General features: G+C 40.2%; 1 protein-coding gene across 4 annotated transcripts; it reads left to right on the plus strand.

The window, feature by feature from the left end:
- The first annotated feature begins 175 nt into the window (after window positions 1-175).
- gas2a (growth arrest-specific 2a) lies at window positions 176-19,578 on the plus strand. 4 transcript variants are annotated; one of them, XM_086298934.1, is made up of 10 exons: window positions 176-590; window positions 2,676-2,739; window positions 4,883-5,033; window positions 7,761-7,891; window positions 10,591-10,732; window positions 11,627-11,647; window positions 11,984-12,047; window positions 12,164-12,374; window positions 12,461-12,568; window positions 15,333-18,053. In XM_086298934.1, exons 3-10 carry the CDS (start codon window positions 4,889-4,891, stop codon window positions 15,381-15,383), a joined length of 873 nt encoding a protein of 290 aa, XP_086155060.1. In that variant the 5' UTR covers window positions 176-590; window positions 2,676-2,739; window positions 4,883-4,888; the 3' UTR covers window positions 15,384-18,053. The 4 variants fall into 4 exon arrangements, with proteins under 4 accessions (XP_086155060.1, XP_086155056.1, XP_086155059.1 ...); XM_086298930.1 differs by lacking the exon at window positions 15,333-18,053 and adding an exon at window positions 18,062-19,578 and having other exon boundaries at window positions 187-590; XM_086298931.1 differs by lacking the exons at window positions 176-590; window positions 15,333-18,053 and adding exons at window positions 601-2,563; window positions 18,062-19,578.
- The last annotated feature ends 131 nt before the right edge of the window (window positions 19,579-19,709 follow it).

Raw genomic sequence — 19,709 nt, forward strand, 5'->3', positions numbered from 1 at the left:
TGCTTACGTGTATTTATTATATGGATTACACACACATTTACATTAAAAAGCATCATAAGGGTGTTCTGACTAGGAAGACTACACCTGAAACACGTAATTAATGTATTAATAATGATCGTCATTCATTATTTCAATTTATTCTCAAATGCAAGATAGTGTCAAATTACGCCTAAATGAACCAGTCTTGATATAATAACAATGCGACTAGATGGATCAAACAGCACAGTTGCACACACAGACAAAAACTTTACATCAAAGCGTTTGGAAGAATAGAAACTCAGGCCAGAAAAAAATGTTACAGAGGGAACACAAAGAAGAGGCAGTGCCAACACGACCAAACTTTCCTCCCATCATCATAATCAGCAGCAGCAGCGTAGCCTGCTGTGAGTGAGTATATGTGTGCGCGCGTATGCGTGTGCTTGTGCAGTCAGCTTGTGCAGCGAGAAAGATCACCCCGGTACACACTGGTTTGTGATTTTGGAGGCTAACCTGTGGGTCGGTGCACCACTGTGAAAAGCATGAAAATTGGGAACCAGCATCTCACAGGACGAGTGAGAGGAAGGAGCGCACCAGCGAGCTGAACCCTCAGGGTGAGCACACACGAGAAGCTTTTCATTCAGGACATTTTTCGCTACTTTTACACTGTTGCTGTATGACTGTCAGACTATTCATACTTGCATTTCTGTTTTAGGTTTAGATCATTTTTAGAAAGTACCCTTTGCAATCTCTTCCTTTTGTGTGCTTTGCAGAACAATACCATCTAATGAAACTCATTTAACAGTTGAGGGGGGCTTGGTTGAATCTTACTTCTTGACAGTTGACAGGAAGGTGCTTGCCTTTTTACTCCTTTCAGAGTTAACACCAGACATCTGTAATTAAACGGAATATCATATATTTTGTGTACTAGCTGCTCTCAGTCACTTCATTGGTTTTTAATTAGCAGGCGCTCTGCTGGATTTGAGTCATAACTCATCAAGCGTCCTCCCTTGGACCTATTTCAAGAGTGGTAAATTGTCTGTTGTGGGCGCTTTATTTGTGACAGCTGTAAAGAAGGAGACAACCTAAAAAGCCTTATTGCAGTTGTAAATGAAGTGAGAGGCCAATACAGTTCTACCCAAAACCAAGCCCTGGCACCAAATTCAGAGAAACTATAAAAATAGCTCATTTTATCTGTTTTCTTGACATACAGTCAGCCTGAACTTTGGTTTGTTGACAGTTCAAATGTTTCCTTAATCAAAGGTCTGAGGTTGCATATTCCATTATGAAATCATTTCATTTGTAAGACTTAAGTGCAGATTCCCATACAGACAGTGTGCTTCATTGACTGTAGCACCTCAAGCAATCTGATACCTGAACACAACAGATTACTTGTCAGCAGTAGAAACATGCTGAGTGTCCTTATTTAGATGGACAAATCAACCTCCAGATCGGATCGGCTAACTGTTGTAGTGGAGGAGGGCACGCAGGGCAAAGAGGGTTACGAGGACAGAGCCGCTCTTGTACTTTCTAATGTGATTCATCAGTCAAAATTCCCATCCATATGCCTTTCCCGAAGCAATCTGCAGCCAACCGTGGCACATTAGCATGGCTTTAGTGAAGTCACGAGATGACTCAGGATGAATGTAAATTTTGTATTTCTATATATTTTTTTTTTAATGTTTTGGGTTGAAAAGTGGGATCTCTTTGTGAATGCACAAAGCCTAGCATTCGATCATGAACCAGATTCTTAAAATACACGCAGTTTAGCAGAGTGCAGGCTGCTGAAGCAAAACATGTCAGGAAACAGTATGGTGAGAGGAACCAGGTATGTTTTACAACAGCTGGCCGGGGCTATTTTCTTGGGGAAAAAATGGTGAAAATTGAGCTCGATGTTTGTTTACGATCTTGTCAAGAACAATAAAACTGAACCAAGGTTGACATGAAGATTTATTGAACAGAGACTAGTATGTGCGAATTCAAACAAAGCAAGAAAATTGTAGTGAATTTTAAGTTAATTTAAAGTGACATGTGAGAAGACACATAAGAATCTTTCAGAAAGTTTTTATACCATACAGCTTTAATAAGGAAAATGTACAATAACAATACGTAAAATAGCAGCTTGATGCATTGCCCACTGACGCAGCACAGGGAATGAGCTTGTTAAGCTCTTGCACTGGGAGACATGAGACATCCTAGTGCCCTTGTTCTGTCTGTCAGCCTTCACCAGTGGACATGGGAATGTAGCACCTGTGTGTGAGCGCCGAGCTCCAGACTTTTGTGTGTGTATGCAAGCGAGTAGAAGTTGCCTTCTCAAAGATCTGACAGCCTTGGTCGGACATCAAGGTCCTGATGTCCAGTTTTGCATCACGGTGCCATTTAGTTGCAGCCAACTCCAGACGGACCTTGAAATGTTACACAGCTTTAAAGGTCAGATTCCTCATATCGTGCTGCACTCACTCAGTATTCACAGGAAATTTTCATCCACCGCGTGCTTTGAACTACTTGTTCGTGGCAGCTTCCTTGTTTAAATAAGCTCTTCTTGCAATTTGCATCCGATATCCTGTTTTTATTTGCGTGCCAGAGGGTATGTGAAATGTTCCTGCTTGGAGGAAGCGGTGGAGGCAAAACCTTTAAAATGCAACAACAAGATTTCAAGAATGTGAATTCTCTTCAAGTAACTTTCTGTTTCTTTAAAGAACCCCGGACAAAGAACTTTACCAGAAAAAAGGAGAACAAAGTCACTTCATCATTGGCTGTTAGGTAAGCTGTAATGATACCAGACTTAAGATGTCTGTTCTGTATGTAACAGAGAAAAGACATTTTGCTCATATCTTATTTGTTATTTTAAAATAGAAACTCTTGAGTACTTTGGGAGCCTTTAAATCCCCGTTATGCCACTACCTCTATGCTCTAAAGGTTGGGGTGTCTCCTTTCTGTCTGCATTGCATCGTTTTTCTATGTCAGAGTACTTTAGAGAACAGATTGACGCTTGCAGTGCTGCTGATGTGCCCTGTTACACAGCTCAGGTCTTGCATCTGGTGCCCAGTTGTTTTGTCAGGCACTCACTCTTCTCCACCGCAAATCCGTTAATGGAGTGACACTGGACTGATATCTGAAAGATTTTCATATTGCAGCTAATGCGGTGCACCCTTGGCGCACTGTAGCCTGGTATTGGAAAAGACTGGGCCAAATGCTAATTTACTCAGTGACTTCACTTTCAAGGAAATAAGCAGCAGTTAAATATTGTTCCAAGTACTGATGTCAAATGCAATCTGTCCATCAACCTGTAACGCAAGACCTGCTGCACTGTTGACTGTGATGGGCTGATATGCACCGCTGGATAGACTGCTTAATAGATGGCAGAGTAATTTGAAGGAGCTCTTTGTTGGTTGAATAAAAGTCCTACTGTACCAGTCTGGCTGGTATAAAAGTGTCTCTTGTCCAAAGAAGGGGTGGAAAGAAATGGTGCTCTCTAATGTCATCAGGTTTATTGTAATCCATACCAGGATTTTGACCAGGAGAACAAAGCTGCTCTCCTTTCCTGTTTCAGCTTGCTCCTCCTCTGCCCCTTTTGTGAATATGCAACATGAATGATAGCTAATACAGAAGAATTTTATTGTGAGGATCCGTTTAGATCACGAGTATAAAACACACACATGTTCAGAGGTTCCTTCTGTTATCGTGACATATCATGACCGCTGAAACCAACTTTGTTTAAGCTTTCAAAAGAGCTGCACAATATTTGGAGGATGCTAACTAGAGCTGAAATGACGGATTAGTATATTTCCAGAAAATGTGTAACTACTTTGAAGGTAAATGAACCTCTGGTTTAAGGTTATTACATATGAGAATTCTCCGATTCACTCTGTTTTGCATCACTGTCAACTGAATGGGTATAACACTGGGAATTTCTCTTTTTGTTTTTTGTTTTTTTCCTTTTTGATATCAAATGAATTGAAGAAGCCCTTTCCTAGAGTGTACCCCAGCTCTTGCCCTGTGACAGCTGAGATAGGTTCCAGCCCACCTCCTGGCAACTCTAAATTGAATTAAGTGATGCATTGCATCACCTAATTATTCCCTGGAGAGAGTAATTCCTCGCAGTACTTGTTACATTACTTTAGCATTACTCAGAAACATTGCCTGAGATGAATTGTCCCATTTACCAGTTAATAGTATCAACCTTGAACTACAGTGCCACACACTGGCATGAATCCCTATCCTAGTGAGGACACAGGATCTTTCTTTTATTGTTTAAGTATTAACACAAAGCTAACAGCAAAGTTGAAAATCAGCTCATTGTGCAGATAACTGAAGAACCTTTGTAATCTAAGTAATGCTGACTGTGAAGTGTGCAGGAGTGGGTCTGCGTTACAGTGTGATCAGGGGACTTGGTTGGAGGGAATGTCTTGGACTCTTTGTCATGTTCTTTGAGCCATTCCTGAGCTGTTTTTGCCATTTGATGAGGTACATCGTCCCGCTGGGGGAGGCTGCTGCTGATGTCTGGCAGAGTTTTTCCAGTTCTTTCCAGCTGAACGCTGCTTTTTAACAATATGATCAATGTTTTTTTCACTTCACCACTTAATGGTTTTAATGTTGGGGCTCATGTATGTATATACATACATACATGGGTGCATACTCAAACATATGCATGTATAGAGAAGAACATGATGGTTTTGTTGCCTGCTACAACAACAAAGCATTTATTAGCAGGACTTAGATGGAGTCCAATTAATATGCTGAGGTATCTGGATAATATGTACCTCCTTTATTAATGTTTTGAAGATCTGCTATACTGCACACTGGAGCTGCACATTGTATCTGCTTGCATAATATTACAGATATCTTACATGTTCATGAATTCTATATCATTGGACTGTCTTAACCTTCTCCTGCTGATGAATAGGGAACCATGTGCAGTTCCCTGAGCCCCAAACAGCCCAGCGGGCCCGGCCTGACAGACATGCAGCAGTACCAACAGTGGCTTTCCAGTCGACATGAGGCCAGCCTGCTGCCTATGAAGGAAGACCTGGCCCTGTGGCTCACTAATATTCTTGGTAAGTCACACTAACGAGCAAGAAACACATGCTATTAACAGTGAGGATTTATTACCACGAGTTATAGTTTATAACATGGTTTAATTCGCTAAGCAAAGCGAATTTAATTCAGTTATATTTATATAGGGCCAAATCATAACAACAATCGCCTTGAGGAGTAGTAATACTATTACATATATAAAGTTACAGTTATATTCCTGAACTGTGGTTAAAATGTGTTTTAAATCATTCATTTCTCAGATGTTTTGCTAGCTGTGCGAAATAAAATAAATTTAAAAAATCAGGGTGTGGTTTGTAGATTCATTGGATACACAGGCTTAGAAATAGCTTGGCTTTGAAAAAATCCTGCACATTTCATTGCTTTGTGTCTAAAATTAACTCGACTGGTCTTTGCTGATGTAAACACCTCTGCAGGGGATTGTGATCAATCCGCACCTCATTACAAACTATTTTAAAGTCCCCAGATTGTGTGGACCTGTTCCAGTTGCAACGCTCTTTCATAGATTTACTTTAAATGAATAATGGACACCATTAACTGTTCTTAAATAATGCACAGTGGGTGGGAGCATCAGCACTGTGCAAGGATGTGGTTGCATAATAAACAATTCTCTGCGCTGTACTTCTTTAACAGCGCAGCCACAAAACAAAAGCACAGTGCACTTTGATCTGATTTGAATGGGTGTGTATGAATGAGTTTTGTATGGTTTTTTTGTTGTTGTTTCTTTTTGTTTGTTCCTAGAGCCAGGGAAAAATTTGTATTAAACATGGATATCATTAGTGAAATACCTTAGAGAACCTACAGTCATTTCCATGATGTTTTCTTAAGCATTCTTGCACCAATGACTCACCAGAGTCAGCTCATAAATATTCTTACAAAGGCTGCCACCAGAGTAAGAATTATGTATTTGTTAGTTGGGTTTCAGAGATGTAAACTGTCTGTTAACCAGTGTTTCATCAGAATTTTAAATTTGTTAGAGTCAAGTTCTCAAAATTTCAATGACTGAGTGCTAATGAGGAAGCCAGTGTATGAGTGAACACACAAAAATACACACATGCAGCACGTTTACTCTAGCTTTTGTCATAAGTATGTTGGTTTGTGTTTGTAATTATCATGTTTGTACTGCTTTTAGGTTATTAACAAGGTCGCACCTATATGTTAGAAGAGATAAGTATGAACTGCTTGATTGTTTCTTGTTACACAAAACCAAGGGCCTCCGCTGGCCCTGGTGCTAAACGCTTCATAGACTGTGCTTTTTGTTTAAAATATGCTTAAGAACTACTGTATGTGTTATGACTGGGAGTTACTCCTGGATGCATATAACAGACACTTTTCAAACCAACTATAAGGTTCCTGAGACTCTCTCATGTCTGTGTGTAAACAACTTAAAACAACTTCAGTGTCTTCCGCGTTATCTCTGGCTGTGTGTGTGTTTGCACTGGAACCAGCTGAGCCAGAAAGCCATGGAACTAAAGGGTTCAGAAGCAGGAGCATGCAAGTGTTTCCAGTGAATAAACACTACAGAATTAATTTGTTGGTTTAGGCCAAGTTCTGTATTTGCTCAGTATTTTTTTTTTATTCTGTGAAACAAGATGCTGACATCCTTGATTACAGTTTCAGGTGAGACCTGCCGTGTGGCCCGCTGCCGTGTGGGAGGCATATGTTTGGTTATACTGATGAGTCATTGTTGTCAAAGCGGTAACAGCTTGGCTCGTATTGTTTTCACTTCCCGAGTCTGTCTTTTTGTCTGTCATCATGGCAAAATGTGCTCCTCAAGACACTTACTTAAGCAGGAACTACCACAAAGGTGGTTTAAAGCACTTGGCAGGTGTTTATGTTTGTCTTTGTGCATTTGTCTGTGGACAGTTGTTCAGTTGTTTAGCAGTGCAAGAAAAACCCAAGAAACTTAACAGGTGTTTAATTGTAGTTTTAATGCAAGGAGAAGGCTGAGTTTGCAAACGGTCAGAGCTCACTGATCCTAATATATTCCCAGTGTAAGATGATCTCAAGTCAGATTGAAGGAACTGGGCAACTCGTATGATTAAATATTTAATTTTACTATACTTCTATTGGAGCCCGGTGAAAGATATTTTCCTCTCACAGCGTGGAACGAGGGTCGTACGAGTAGAGTATAAGACTCACTGAGTGTTTCTCAAGATTTCAATCTCTCTTTTCTGGGCTCAATTGCAACATTTGGAACTCATTAAACATTGAACCCCTAAACCCCTCCTCCAATAAGAAAGAGAAAAGGGATAAAAAAAAAATATCTCCAGTTTCTTTCCACAGACACCCCCCTGCCACCACCTCCTATTTCACGATGATCTAACTAAGAAAGAATGGTCCTCTGGAAGTCAGTCAACTGGACACCACATGTTGATCACCAACGTAGCTCTGCAAATGCACAGGATAATGAGGCATTACTGTGTACAAACAGATGCCACGTTTTTTTTGGATTTTTTTATGCATCCCCGTAGTTGCCATCCCACGGTGTGTGACCAGGAAATCCCCCAGATCCTCTCAAATCATGTTGTACTATTTCAGCTTTTGGCTCCTCCAGAGCCGCCACAAACGCGACGCTCGGTCATTAAAACGGTTTTAGGAATCAACAGCACTGCGTCAGGTTTGACCGCAACTCGGAGTGAAGTGGAGATTAAATTTTATTTCCTTACGCTATATGTATATTTTTTAAACTTGTGGCGCTGCTCTTTCTTTATGTGTCTCCTGCTCAGGTCTGGAAATCACTGCTGAGAGCTTCATGGACCGCTTAGACAATGGCTTCCTGTTGTGCCAGCTGGCTGAGACACTGCAGGAGAAGTTCAGGCAGAGTAATGGAGATCTGCCTACCCTTGGCAACAGCAAGGTACAGAGAGACTGCAATAGTCCTGTGTGATACAGGTTACAGTGAAAACACTAATCTGAAAGTTAAATCTTGGCTGAAAATCTTCCCAGACTATCAGCTTGAACGATTTCACAGAGCATTGTTCCTGAGTATGAAAACATCATCTGAGCAGACACTTATTAGGTCAGATTGACTGACAGTCACTATTTAAAACCACTTCCACATGTAATGGTCTTTTTCACATCTAAATACAAAAGGATATCCCAACACAACATTTGGAAAGTAGCACAGAGGCAGAAAGACGCTCTTGATGACTACGCCCGTGAATTCCTACTTTGCAAAGAACTCCACAATTTTAGAAAGAAGTGCACATAAAGTGGGATGGGGGGATGGGGGCCTCTTGCCTTCAACAGGGCAAAAAAGAAAAAAAAATAAGGCTAGCAAGGACACGTTAACTGATGGGGCCCCACATCCCCTGTGAGATTTGGGAGAACAGCATTAAACGTTCTTTTCTTGTGAGCCTTGACTGAGGATTTAATGAATTTCATTAAAACGGGTGCCTTGAGAGTGGTTACCTGTAATTTCACCCAATCAGTCTGTCCAGATGTATATTTATGGGGTTGGTGACTAAAACAACAAAAACAACTAGGCAAAAGAAAAATGTTTCTATTTATGCCCCATATATTATAAAAACCCCATGGATACATCCTCAAAAGTTCAAAAATATATGTTAAAAGATGGATATTTACCTTCAGTATCTGTTTATTGCAGATATTTAAATGCTGAAGTGACAGCTGGTCTCAGTGGCATGCAGCAAAAACTGTGATTGGGTCATGTTCGTGCCTCTGTTCGGAAGGCAAGAAGTAAAAGATGTTTGTTGGTCCTTCAGTGAGAGTTGTTGATGTTTGCACTGAAGCATTACTGTGCTGATGTCAGTGGGTCTCCTGATCTCAGTGTGAGCGCAGCAGCACAGATGTGAGGAAATACTTGAGGTCAATGACCGTGAGACAGCAGAGGAGCTGCCGAAATAGAGGAGTCTATTGATTGTGAATGCCAACAGAGGGAGAGAGAGAGTCCTTGGATAGGCTTTAAAATGAAACAAAGCTGCATTATGATATTGTGCAGCGAGCGTGATTTGATTCTGTTTGTCTGAATTAAGGGTTTTCATTAAAAGATTAACCGTGTTATTCATGTCTGATACACAGTATGTCATCCAATGAGTCTTTATGCTTGTCGTGGCATTTGATCAGCTCTAGTTGTTTGCTATCAGATTTCACCACTTAAAAGAGGACATCCATCTGTGTTCAAGCCCTGTTATAAGTCGATGTGGTGTGTGAAGTGGGCCTGTGACTACAGCACAGGGGTACCATCAATCACACTTTGCAGATGCTGTGCTCCAGACGTCTTCCCATGTGTTTATATCAATCAGTATTAAGTCCAGATGAGCAAAGGTTGTTTTCGTTCTTGTCATAACACTTTGACAGGCTGATTTTTGTACAGTCATTTCAATAACTGGGGGAACTTATTGCTATAGCACTGAAATTTTAAGCAAAAGTGCAATGTTCAAGACTTGGTTTCGGCAGGAGAGTGAGATGAGAAGATCAAACATCGTAAATAAGTAGCATTGACCAAAAGGGATTTTTTTTACAGGGAAAGGAAGGGCCATGAAGCTAGACGCAGCTGCTGGTTATCTCAGCAGAAAGGCTTGGAGAGGAAAAAGTAGCCCGGCTCTGTACAAAGTTCATGAAATCTGTCCGCTTGCACCCATAAAGCACACCACATATTTGCTTAACCAGTGCAAAAACAGAGATGTCAGTCGAAGACAGTTCAACCTCCAACTAACATATGTGATAATAGCATAATCTTCTCATCTACCTCTTAAAGTAAGAAAGTACCAAGTAAATGTATTTTTAAAGTGTCAAACTGCTCATCTCATGTGTGCATGTTGAGGTATTTAAATTCTTTGAATGAAATAATTTGATTATAGCTGTCGTTGCTCATTTCAAGCATAGCAGTTCCTTTTCCTTATTATTATTCCCATATGTTTAAAGATAATCTTTTCCAGAAGTCCCCTACCTCCTGTGCAATCATTAGACATTCAAAGGTGCAGATCATTTGGCAGCCAAGGCAGAAATAATAATACATTCATCTGATTGTTAGATGAAAAAAAACAAAACAACCTTGGCAAAGTTGAATATTTATCCGGGAATGCAAAGTCATTTAACACAAAAGATCCCCTAAAAAAAAAGTCAAAAGGAGAGTCTGGAATGAAAAGAAAAATACCCACAAAAGCTTGCATATTTCCAGCATGAGCTCATTCCACCTTTCTCAAAGCACAGACACACATATCCTGTATAAAACCACAGCAAAGCGCATAAATCTCCCCGAACAGACCGTGTGGGGGCTGAAACCCATAAGCATGTCATTTGAGCCCAAATCATAGACAGCCTGGTAAAGTAGCACAGGTTTTCAAACCCGTCATTTCTCATATTGATCTCAATGGGAAGGGTTCTTGATCCTGGGCTGAAATCAGAGCCTCAGCAGACATCAGTGTAGATGTAGATAATGTGGCTCTGTGTTTTGGTGGAGCTCTGGGTATTGGTTCGAACAAGTCACTCTGGAGGACTTTTGTCCTTTCTTTGTTAAACTGCAGAATAAGATGTTTAAATCCGATCTTGTTTAAGTGAAAGTAAGGGGGTTCTTCTCTGTGTCTGTGACAGAGAATTCCCAATCGGAGGATACCGTGTCGGCGGAGCGCTCCATCCGGCTCCTTCTTTGCACGGGACAACACAGCCAACTTCCTGGCCTGGTGTCGTGAGGTCGGAGTTGGAGAAACATGTCTGTTTGAGTCAGAGGGTTTAGGTGAGTCTGTTTTTATTTCTCACCCTGCGAAAATGTCAAGATGTAGGACAGACCGGGTACATAAACAGGCATCACTTTCCTCACAAAGATTCAGTTCTCTCAGGCTTTGGTTATCCCTGGCACTGCTGGGGCAGTGGGCTCAGATTTCTATCTTCTGTGAATGGCCTGATTGTACAGGTACAGTGACATGCAGGTTGGCCTGCTTCCCTCTCCTCCCCTCTGAGGATTAGAAGCCTCACATCACCAGACCGAGCCTCACCTTCTTTGACGTGCTCAAAAAGCTCACAGTCCGGGTAGCACAGTGATGGGAGCAGCTCTACCTGACAATAAGGGAATCTCATACAATGCACTCATGCACAAAACATCTAAAGTAAAACTACAGGAGCGTGGACATAAAGGTGTGAGATGGTGAGAAAGTAGGCCAACAGTATGCAAATGTTTTCCTCAGCGCACAGTAGGGATATTTTTCTCTCTTCCTCATTCGCTCTCTCAGTGTTTATCTGTGTCTTTCTGATCTTTCGCAGAGCTTTCTTGCACGTTATTTCACTGCAGTGTCCTTGCAGCAAAGATATGCCCGGACTGAAATATTTCCCTCATAATCAGATGTGCCCCTGACAAGAGCACAAATACGCAGAATAGTCATAAATTCTTGCCATATTTTTGACTAAAAGGTTGATCAGCCATTGCTAAAAATATTCAAGCTATGTAAATCATTTCTGGATTCCAGGATATACACACACGCAGTGAGCTAGCTGCAGTGAACTATAATCGCCTTCGAATCCAGTGGACATGTGATTGTAATAAAATGCTTCAGTGAACAATCCAGCTGACGAATGTCTTTTTTTTCTTTCTTTCCTTCCCTCTTACTTTCTCTGGATGGATTTGTCAGTTCAGCAGTAGGTGTAACAACATCAGGTTTGCTATCACGCAGTGGATATATTCTTTCTATATTGCATGGTGTGGTGTGTCACATTATTCATGCTTTGTGTGTCCACAGTCTGGTTTGATCTATTATTTGCCGTGGTTACCGTTACCCTCTGAAGTGGTTAAAATGAACATGTGAGCAGTATTCTTTCCATTTGGTTTGGGATGAACAGGATTAGAGAGGACCATGTGATTGCATGAAGTTCATAAGCTTGTTTTTATGTCCATTTCACCATCACACAGCCACTCATTCTCATTCATCACCTTCATCCAGATACAGTACAGTATTTTAATCACCAAATCCTAAAAGGTGATCTCTTTTTGCAGTTCTTCATAAGCAGCCACGAGAAGTCTGCCTTTGTCTTTTAGAGCTGGGCCGGATAGCATCACGGTATGCTCTTGGTTTTTACATTTTCCTCCTTGATTGTCTAGATTTTCCTGTGTATGTCTTTGGATTGTTTTGCAAATCCTTTCATAATTTCCGTGTCTCTTTTATTCCTCATCTAGGTACAATGTGGAGCCTCCTGGCCTTATAAAACTGGAGAAAGAGATTGAGCAAGAAGAGAAAGCGCCTCTACCTCCTCCGTCACCTGTATCTCCAGCTCAGCCTGTCCCTCCATCACCCTCTTCATCTCCTTCCCCATCCCCTTCCCCATCCCCAACTCCTACCAAAGTGACTTCTATCAAAAAAAGCACAGGGAAGCTTTTGGATGATGCCGTAAGTTAGCAAGTGTTCACCTCTGTTTGCTGTTTCTACTTAACTTATCAGAGGAAAAACATCAATGTTTGTTTTTGTCAAAACAGGTAAGACATATCGCCAATGATCCACCTTGCAGATGTGCAAATAAGTTCTGTGTAGAGAGACAGTCGCAGGGTCGATATCGTGTTGGGGAGAAGATGCTCTTTATTCGGGTGAGTGTGTTACAGTATTGTACAAAAGTCCTCGTTTCTTTGTATTTTGCTTCCAAGGAGCCAGACTTTCTTGGATTTTTTAAAAGCAGTCTTGAGGAATACTTCTCCAGGCTTTTTGCAAGTCTTTCCAAGTTTTTCTTTGGATATTGGCTGTTTTTTCCCTCATTTTGAGTCCAGTCCTTGTACCCGACCAGTTTCAGGAGAATGTTTTTTTGGTTTGTTATGCCACTTAACACTAACCTATGACTCATTGAAGCATAAAAAACGCACATAACTCAAAAGATGGCCCAGTCTTGCGTCTGCACGCGACAGAGACCTTAGCAAATCGTCTATCTTTAGGCACCTTGTTATTAGCAGTCTGTCACAAAAACATAATTTGTCCCCATTTCTTTCGTTGCATCCAGGAAAATGTCACCATTTTACATGAATAAAATAGTATTTTTGCAACAACAAAGTGATTCCCAAAGAGCTATTAGCCAAACACTTGACATGTGGTGTGCAATATGTCCTTAAAATTTTTGAGGAAAATGGACAAATAGAGGAGAAATGAAGTTGCAGGCCTAAGAAAAATATCTAGAGCATATGAACAGGTTCTGAAAGTTCCGTCCTTAAGAAATGGGGGGGGAAAAATCCACCAAAGACCTGAGGCAGGACCTGAGCTGATTCATCCACTATTCACTGCAGCCGCATCAGAGATACTCTCAGCGGAAGGGTGGCTAATTCTTAAGAATAGAATAGAATGCCTTTATTGTCACTATACAGTTGTACAATGAGATACAGAGGAAGGGAATCAGGGAAAAATGGCTGTGGTATGCCACAAAACTGAACTGAAAATCAAAATCATCAATATGTATGGGGCAGGTCACAAGAGAGATACAACTACAGCAATCTTAAAAACACAGTGATTGCTTGGGGGTGCATTTCAGCCAGTGGTGTTGGGGATCTTGTTAAAGTGGATGGAATTATGAACACAAAAAGGTACTGTCAGATTTTGATCTACCAAGCAATACCACCTGGAAAGCATTTGACTGACAGTTTCAGTTTCATTTTTCAGCATAACAATGATCCCAAATACACTGTCAGTGCAGTAAAAGGATGCAATCAGTCAAGGATTGGCCTTGCCAGAGCTCGGCCTCAACATTATTCAGGCAGCTTGGGATCATCTTGACAGAGAATCCAAGAAACGGTGGCCAATATCCAGATAAAATCTTTGGATGTCCTTCAAGAAGACTGCTTAAATAAATTTATAAAAAGCTTCCCTAAGAGAGTTGAGGCTGTGTTGTAGTATAAACGTAGTCATACCAAATACTGACCTTCAATCATGTTAGACTTGTACAAACTCTGTTTTTGCCTTATATATTCTATTTTCAATGTTTCCTATTTTCCTTGCAAAATATAAGGAAATGAGTGATGGCTCAAGATTTTTGCACAGTACTGTATATAATAATTAACATAATCGTTTTTTCACTTGTATCACTTTCATATGAGGTTATCAAATTATCAGGTTTTGGATATTAGCATAAAACTGTTCAGTGGAAAAAGTCTATTGTTGGGAAGGCCCCAACGGACATAGTTCTTTACTGGTGAGCTTATCCTTAAGCTTAGTTTTCAGGTCACTGTTCTGAATGTTTCACATTCAGTTTGCTATTATTACACTGTTATGCACTACTATAAAGTCTCAGTCCAAATAATAATGAAGACATTAGTCCCAGCACTGAAGCTTCAGAGGCAAATATTACACATTATACAATAATGACTCTATGAAATCATTGTTCAAATAAAGTAAATCATACATTACATTGTAACCTTCTTTTACAAACTGGCAAAAAGAGTAAATAGTCTATTTCTAGCAGTGGAAAATGACAGTAACCGTTTTCTTATTTTTTTAATTATTCCATTCATTTTATTTTCATTCCACTTTGCGGTTTGTAACAATAACGTCTCACATTGCAAAGCAAACTCTTTTTCCAGTCGTATAGCAGATATGTGGGGCTGGTTTTGGCATGAAGGTCATCCATTGTGTCTACAAATGGCCTTTGCCTTGACAATGTTTACTTTCATTTGCTGTAAAGAGAAAGCAACATCCACACATTCACCTATGATCTCACAACCAACTTACCACTTGGAATACGTCTGACCCAGAACTGGCTGTTGTACTAACATAATCACACACAATCAGTCTTTAAGCTCAGGAAATGTTACTCAGCTTTCTCTGAGTGGAGAGATAAAGGCGATTCGTGAAAGATAAATGGAGAATAACAGATCGGAGAAGTAGCATCTCTCCCCTTGGGATCCTGGTTACTTGGCAACCCACAACCGGGATTTACACCTCCAAAGATGTGATTCATGCTGGCGGTATGTGTACATTAGCAAAAGGGAGTTTACTCTTGGATGTCCTCTGCTGTTTGTCCATTGTATTGCAACTACTAATAGTTAGTAGTTGGTTTTTAAAAAACAAACCAAAAAAGTCTTAAACAAAAATGGGGAAAAAAGCTTCAGGACAAGCAGCAGAGGATGAATATATACCGTATAGTATATAAATGGGCAGCCATACTGAAAAATAGCTAAATTATAACAACATTATTAAACATCCGTTACCATGTGTCATCGTGGATACTAGTCACACCTTCAGTATGTGCGATACTGCTTAGGATGACAAACAAAGCAAGTGTTAAGCCTCTGTTCCTCTGTCTCCCAGCCAGCACTCTTCATGCTGAACATGCTTTAATTAAAATTCCTCACATGGCTTTTTCCCCCCCAGCAGCTGGGTCGACTGAAAAGGCATGAATACAGTAAGCCCAGTCACTGTCTGTAGGCAGCTGGGAGCAAGGACAGCAGTGACGTGCAGCAGATCTCACTTCACAATAATCTGGGCCGCTGGAGAGGCTGACCTTCTGCTGGAATAAATGAGCTAGTTGTAGCTTGAATGAGAGAGCAGAAAAACACCAGAGTGGTTTTGTGAGAAGTGCTGTCCCAGCTCAGCCCCGGGCCTCTGCCCTTCTCTGGCCTACTGAGAAGGGTTTGGAGTCCAGCAAGGGTCTCGTCCCAAAGCAGCGTGATTGAAAACCCCTCTGCATCACACAGGTCCATTAAATCCACAATCACAAAGCCTGAGGCCTGGTGCTGATGATTGGATCTACTGCCCTGCTCCTGCCTTCACGATTGATTCATTTAAGAGGCCTATAAATGTTGTATGTTATGCTGCTGCAGGGCAAGAAGCGTCATATCTGGCCAAACTGAGGTGACAATTGCATGATGTAATTTGCCCTTTTTAACTATGTATTGTTTTCCTATTTGTCTGAATCATTTTTGAGTTGAGTAAATAATCTTTATAATAACTTGTTTTGGATTTACTCTTCTTCAGATAGGGCCATTCAGCAAACAAGCTTGTTTCCTCAGAGGTGTAATGGTGTGTTAATGAGGTAGAGGGGCAAAAAGCCTCCATAGCAAGGCAGACATGTTTTATGTGTGCAGCCTCTGGGGAATGCAGGCTTCTGATCATCGAATATACCAGCGCCTTTTATTTCGTCTCTTTATTATAACCGGTGACGTTGCCATGGTAGCCAACCTTGGGAATGTGCCCTGATGTGGCAGGTGGCATCGTTTTCAAGCAAATGTTGTAGAAAAGGGATAGGAAAAAAAAAACACTGCATGTGTCTGTTTAACCAGACATATAATTTAAGGTTTTATGCTTTTTAGTGATGAAATCACCTGAATATTTATTAGCTATCCTAGTAGGTTGGGAAGTTGATCTTCCAGCTTGTCAACTCAGACCCATAAAATGTTCAGTGTTACCAGAAGATATCCCATTAACACTGCAGATTGTATGCAAATTCATGTGTATGAATTATCAGTCAACAAAATTGTACGATGAAATTGGGGTGGCTGTGGTTAAGGAGTTAGAGCGGGCAGCTATTGAAAGATTGGTGCTTCTCTGGCTGCTACAGCCTGCATACCAAACTATCTTTGGGCAACATGCTGAACACACAGTTGGTCCAAATGTGTTCATCACAGTGTGGTAAATAGAAAGCATTTAGACGTAGAAAAATGTGCTTGCACGGATGTGTATGTGTAGGAAACATGTTAAATAAAGTGCCGTGAGTGCTCCAGTAGAGTAGAAAAGGGATATATAAGAACCAGTCCATTTACCATATAAAAGTGAACATCTGTAAATTTTTCGGTAATGCTGATGTTTGTTTAGAGTCAGTGATGTAAATGTGTCAGACTTAGCCACATAGGCTAATTTTCCTCAGCATTCCTTGGCAGGTTGATTATATTTACAGACATGCTTCAACTTAACTTCCATTCATATTTATTGCCTGATTATCTATGTCCCACCTGGACACCAGTGGGGCCTACCCCGCAGTTTGAGAACTACTGGGCTAAGCTATCACTTATTGATTAACCTGTAGACTTTATGGGTGGTGTAATTGGGAAAGTAACAGTAATAAAACAATAGAACACCACTCACCAAAACTGAAGCACAAACCTCTTGGATGTTAATAAAGTTGCTGCACCTCAACCCTGCTGTACAATCATTAAGTGGGTAATTAGCTAAAAAAAAAAAAAAAAACAGCCTGTAAAAGTGTCTGCTTCTGCTCTGAAGTTGTAAATTGTAACATGGGTGTCAAAGAACACTAACTTGTTTTGGAGCCAGTATTAAGCACCCATTCAAATTCAACAAACTGCCCAATAACAATAGAAGTTAGAACTGGAAGACCTTGTCTATTAGCTAATGCTGGCAAGCTTGGTTTGCTTGTTACATATACTCTAGGGGGACTACACACCGACACGTCTTAATTAGTGCACAATTAGCAGAAGGTACAGTAACAGAACAAACAAAAATTCCCACTTGACAAACATCAGTGCTCTCTTGACTTTTATTCTACCACCAACAGCTATTTGTCATTGCATTTTTTGCATGACAAAATATATATGACCCAGTAGATAATCCTCAGACTTATTTGAGGGAATGTCTCATTAATTAATAATTTCTCATACCGACCATAAGGTCCCACTCAGAAGGAATTTTAATAACCTAATCCTTTGATGTTTCCTGTAGCACCATCATCATCAAAAACTGGAAATTTTAATGGGCCTAGTTTATCATCAAATGCCTGCTACTAACAGAAGCATTTGTGTTTAGGGCTACTTTTATTTTTATATGAGCATAAGGTCAAAGCAGTGCTGCATCTGCACACAGTCTCATCACTGTTAGAGTTAAGAAATAAGAGTTTCTTAGTAATCAATTCACCTAGACGTTAGGGCAGCAGGGTTGATAAAGAATCCCTCCAGGGATACCAACCACTTTTGGGACACCCACATCAATCAACAAGCTTTGACATCAAAGCCGCGCTTACATGTTCGTTCAGCTAAAACCCAAAGCTTCAATCAGGGTAATGACATTAGTCCTATAGAAGGGTTCACCCACATCTATTAAAGCACCCCTTCTGACACACCAGCATCACAACATAATCCTATTTTCTTCCGCAGATGCTGCACAATAAGCACGTGATGGTGCGAGTCGGTGGAGGCTGGGAGACCTTTGAGAGCTACCTGCTGAAACATGACCCATGCCGCATGCTCCAGATTTCCAGGGTGGAGGGCAAGATATCCCCTATAAGCAGCAAGTCCCCTAATATCAAGGACCTCAGCCCTGACAGCTACCTGGTGGTGGCAGCGCACTACCGCAGCAAAAAGTGAAGACACGAGACTGAAAAAAATTCCATTAATAAAAGGACAGATTGACTTCGTGCTGTTTTTTACTGTGTAGAGAAGGGGGCGTAGCTATGCAACATATCCCTGTTCTCATGAAGTAAATATTAAAGCTGTAGTGCAACACCATTCACAGAAAGCACATTTTTCTCATAGTGATGATTTTGTTTTGTTGGTTAAAGGTCATTCTTGGGTGTTTTCATTTGATTGGGCCTGGACACATGTTAGTAGGCCTCTGGGTGTTATTTACTTTTACATAACAGCAAACAGCTTTGAAAAACATGCTCATTATTATCGTAACAGTATAATTGGTTTCATAATTAGTGCAAGGGAAGGTGTAGATTTTCTTGAGATTTGAGATTTTCCTGTTTTTATTGCATCTGAAGCAATATCACATATGGTAGGTAGAACACTTTCATCTTTTAGCTCCTCATATAAATATCTGTATTTGTACAAGGTAAAAACACAAGTTGTTTTTTTACATGAAATGAAATGGGTGCTGGAGATGTCGGCAATTTTATGAAGCCAGTATTCCTTGGTACCTTGATGTGGATTCTATTGATTTGTCTGTGCTAGTGTTGTTTTCCCACTTTTTTTCATTTCCCATCAAACTGATCTTCTTATCTAATTTTTTAATAATACACAGACCCTATCGGGCTGTGGCTCAAATGGGATTTTATCTCCCACATTAGAAGAATTATTTAAACCCAATGAAGTTTAAATGCTTTACTTTATACATTTAAATTCTTGTAAAAACTCTCATAAAACCTAAATTTATTCACAAAATGTTATAGCTTTTTCTTTGTGCATTTCTTAGTAGGCTAAAAAAAATAAAGCAATGCTCATATTGTTTACATTTTGCATAACTGTTCTATGCAGTACATTTATATATTAGCATTTTGATTGTATTATGCATTACTAGAATAGATCCTGTGTGTAATAATGTCTTCATCCGACAATCATATGTTCGAATCAGTTTCACTAGCTTGTGATTTATAAATAGATTTACTCATTTAAGGTCTCACGTTCTTCACTGTGTCGTATTACTGACCCCTACAGGTGGTGCAGTGATTTAAATACGATTATTATTGATTACTTTTGGGGGGTTCTTACAATGGAGAAATATCAATCACTGCATAATAACTCATGTTATATTAATTTGCTTTTATTCCTGGAGAATAAATATGTCGGTTTGGTATTATATTCACTGGTTGTGGAAAGCAACTTTCAAGCCAGATTTTAGTTGTACATTTCCAATAAATGCTGAAAAGTTGAAACTTCTCATTTTGATATTTGCACGTTGTATTTTAAATTGTTAATGAAATACTAGTTTGCTTATCACTTTAAGAGTAGGCTGCTTTTTTTTTGCGGGGGGGGGGGTTCCATATGTATAAAAACAAAATGTACGTACGTCTTTATCTGATCA

Source organism: Aulonocara sp. 'chitande type north' Nkhata Bay, linkage group LG7, assembly GCF_057382095.1.
Source record: "Aulonocara sp. 'chitande type north' Nkhata Bay isolate Kocher_YH1m ecotype deep benthic linkage group LG7, A_spYH_male_GT1.1, whole genome shotgun sequence".
NCBI lineage: Eukaryota > Metazoa > Chordata > Actinopteri > Cichliformes > Cichlidae > Aulonocara > Aulonocara sp. 'chitande type north' Nkhata Bay.

Excerpts from the sequence above, each read along its gene's own strand:
- gas2a (XM_086298930.1), top strand. The coding sequence starts at position 4,889 with ATGTGCAGTTCCCTGAGCCCCAAACAGCCCAGCGGGCCCGGCCTGACA. Across the intron at positions 12,048-12,163 it reads CTGGGCCGGATAGCATCACG|GTACAATGTGGAGCCTCCTG; the intron begins GTATGCTCTTGG and ends TTCCTCATCTAG. Across the intron at positions 12,569-18,061 it reads AGAAGATGCTCTTTATTCGG|ATGCTGCACAATAAGCACGT; the intron begins GTGAGTGTGTTA and ends TTTCTTCCGCAG.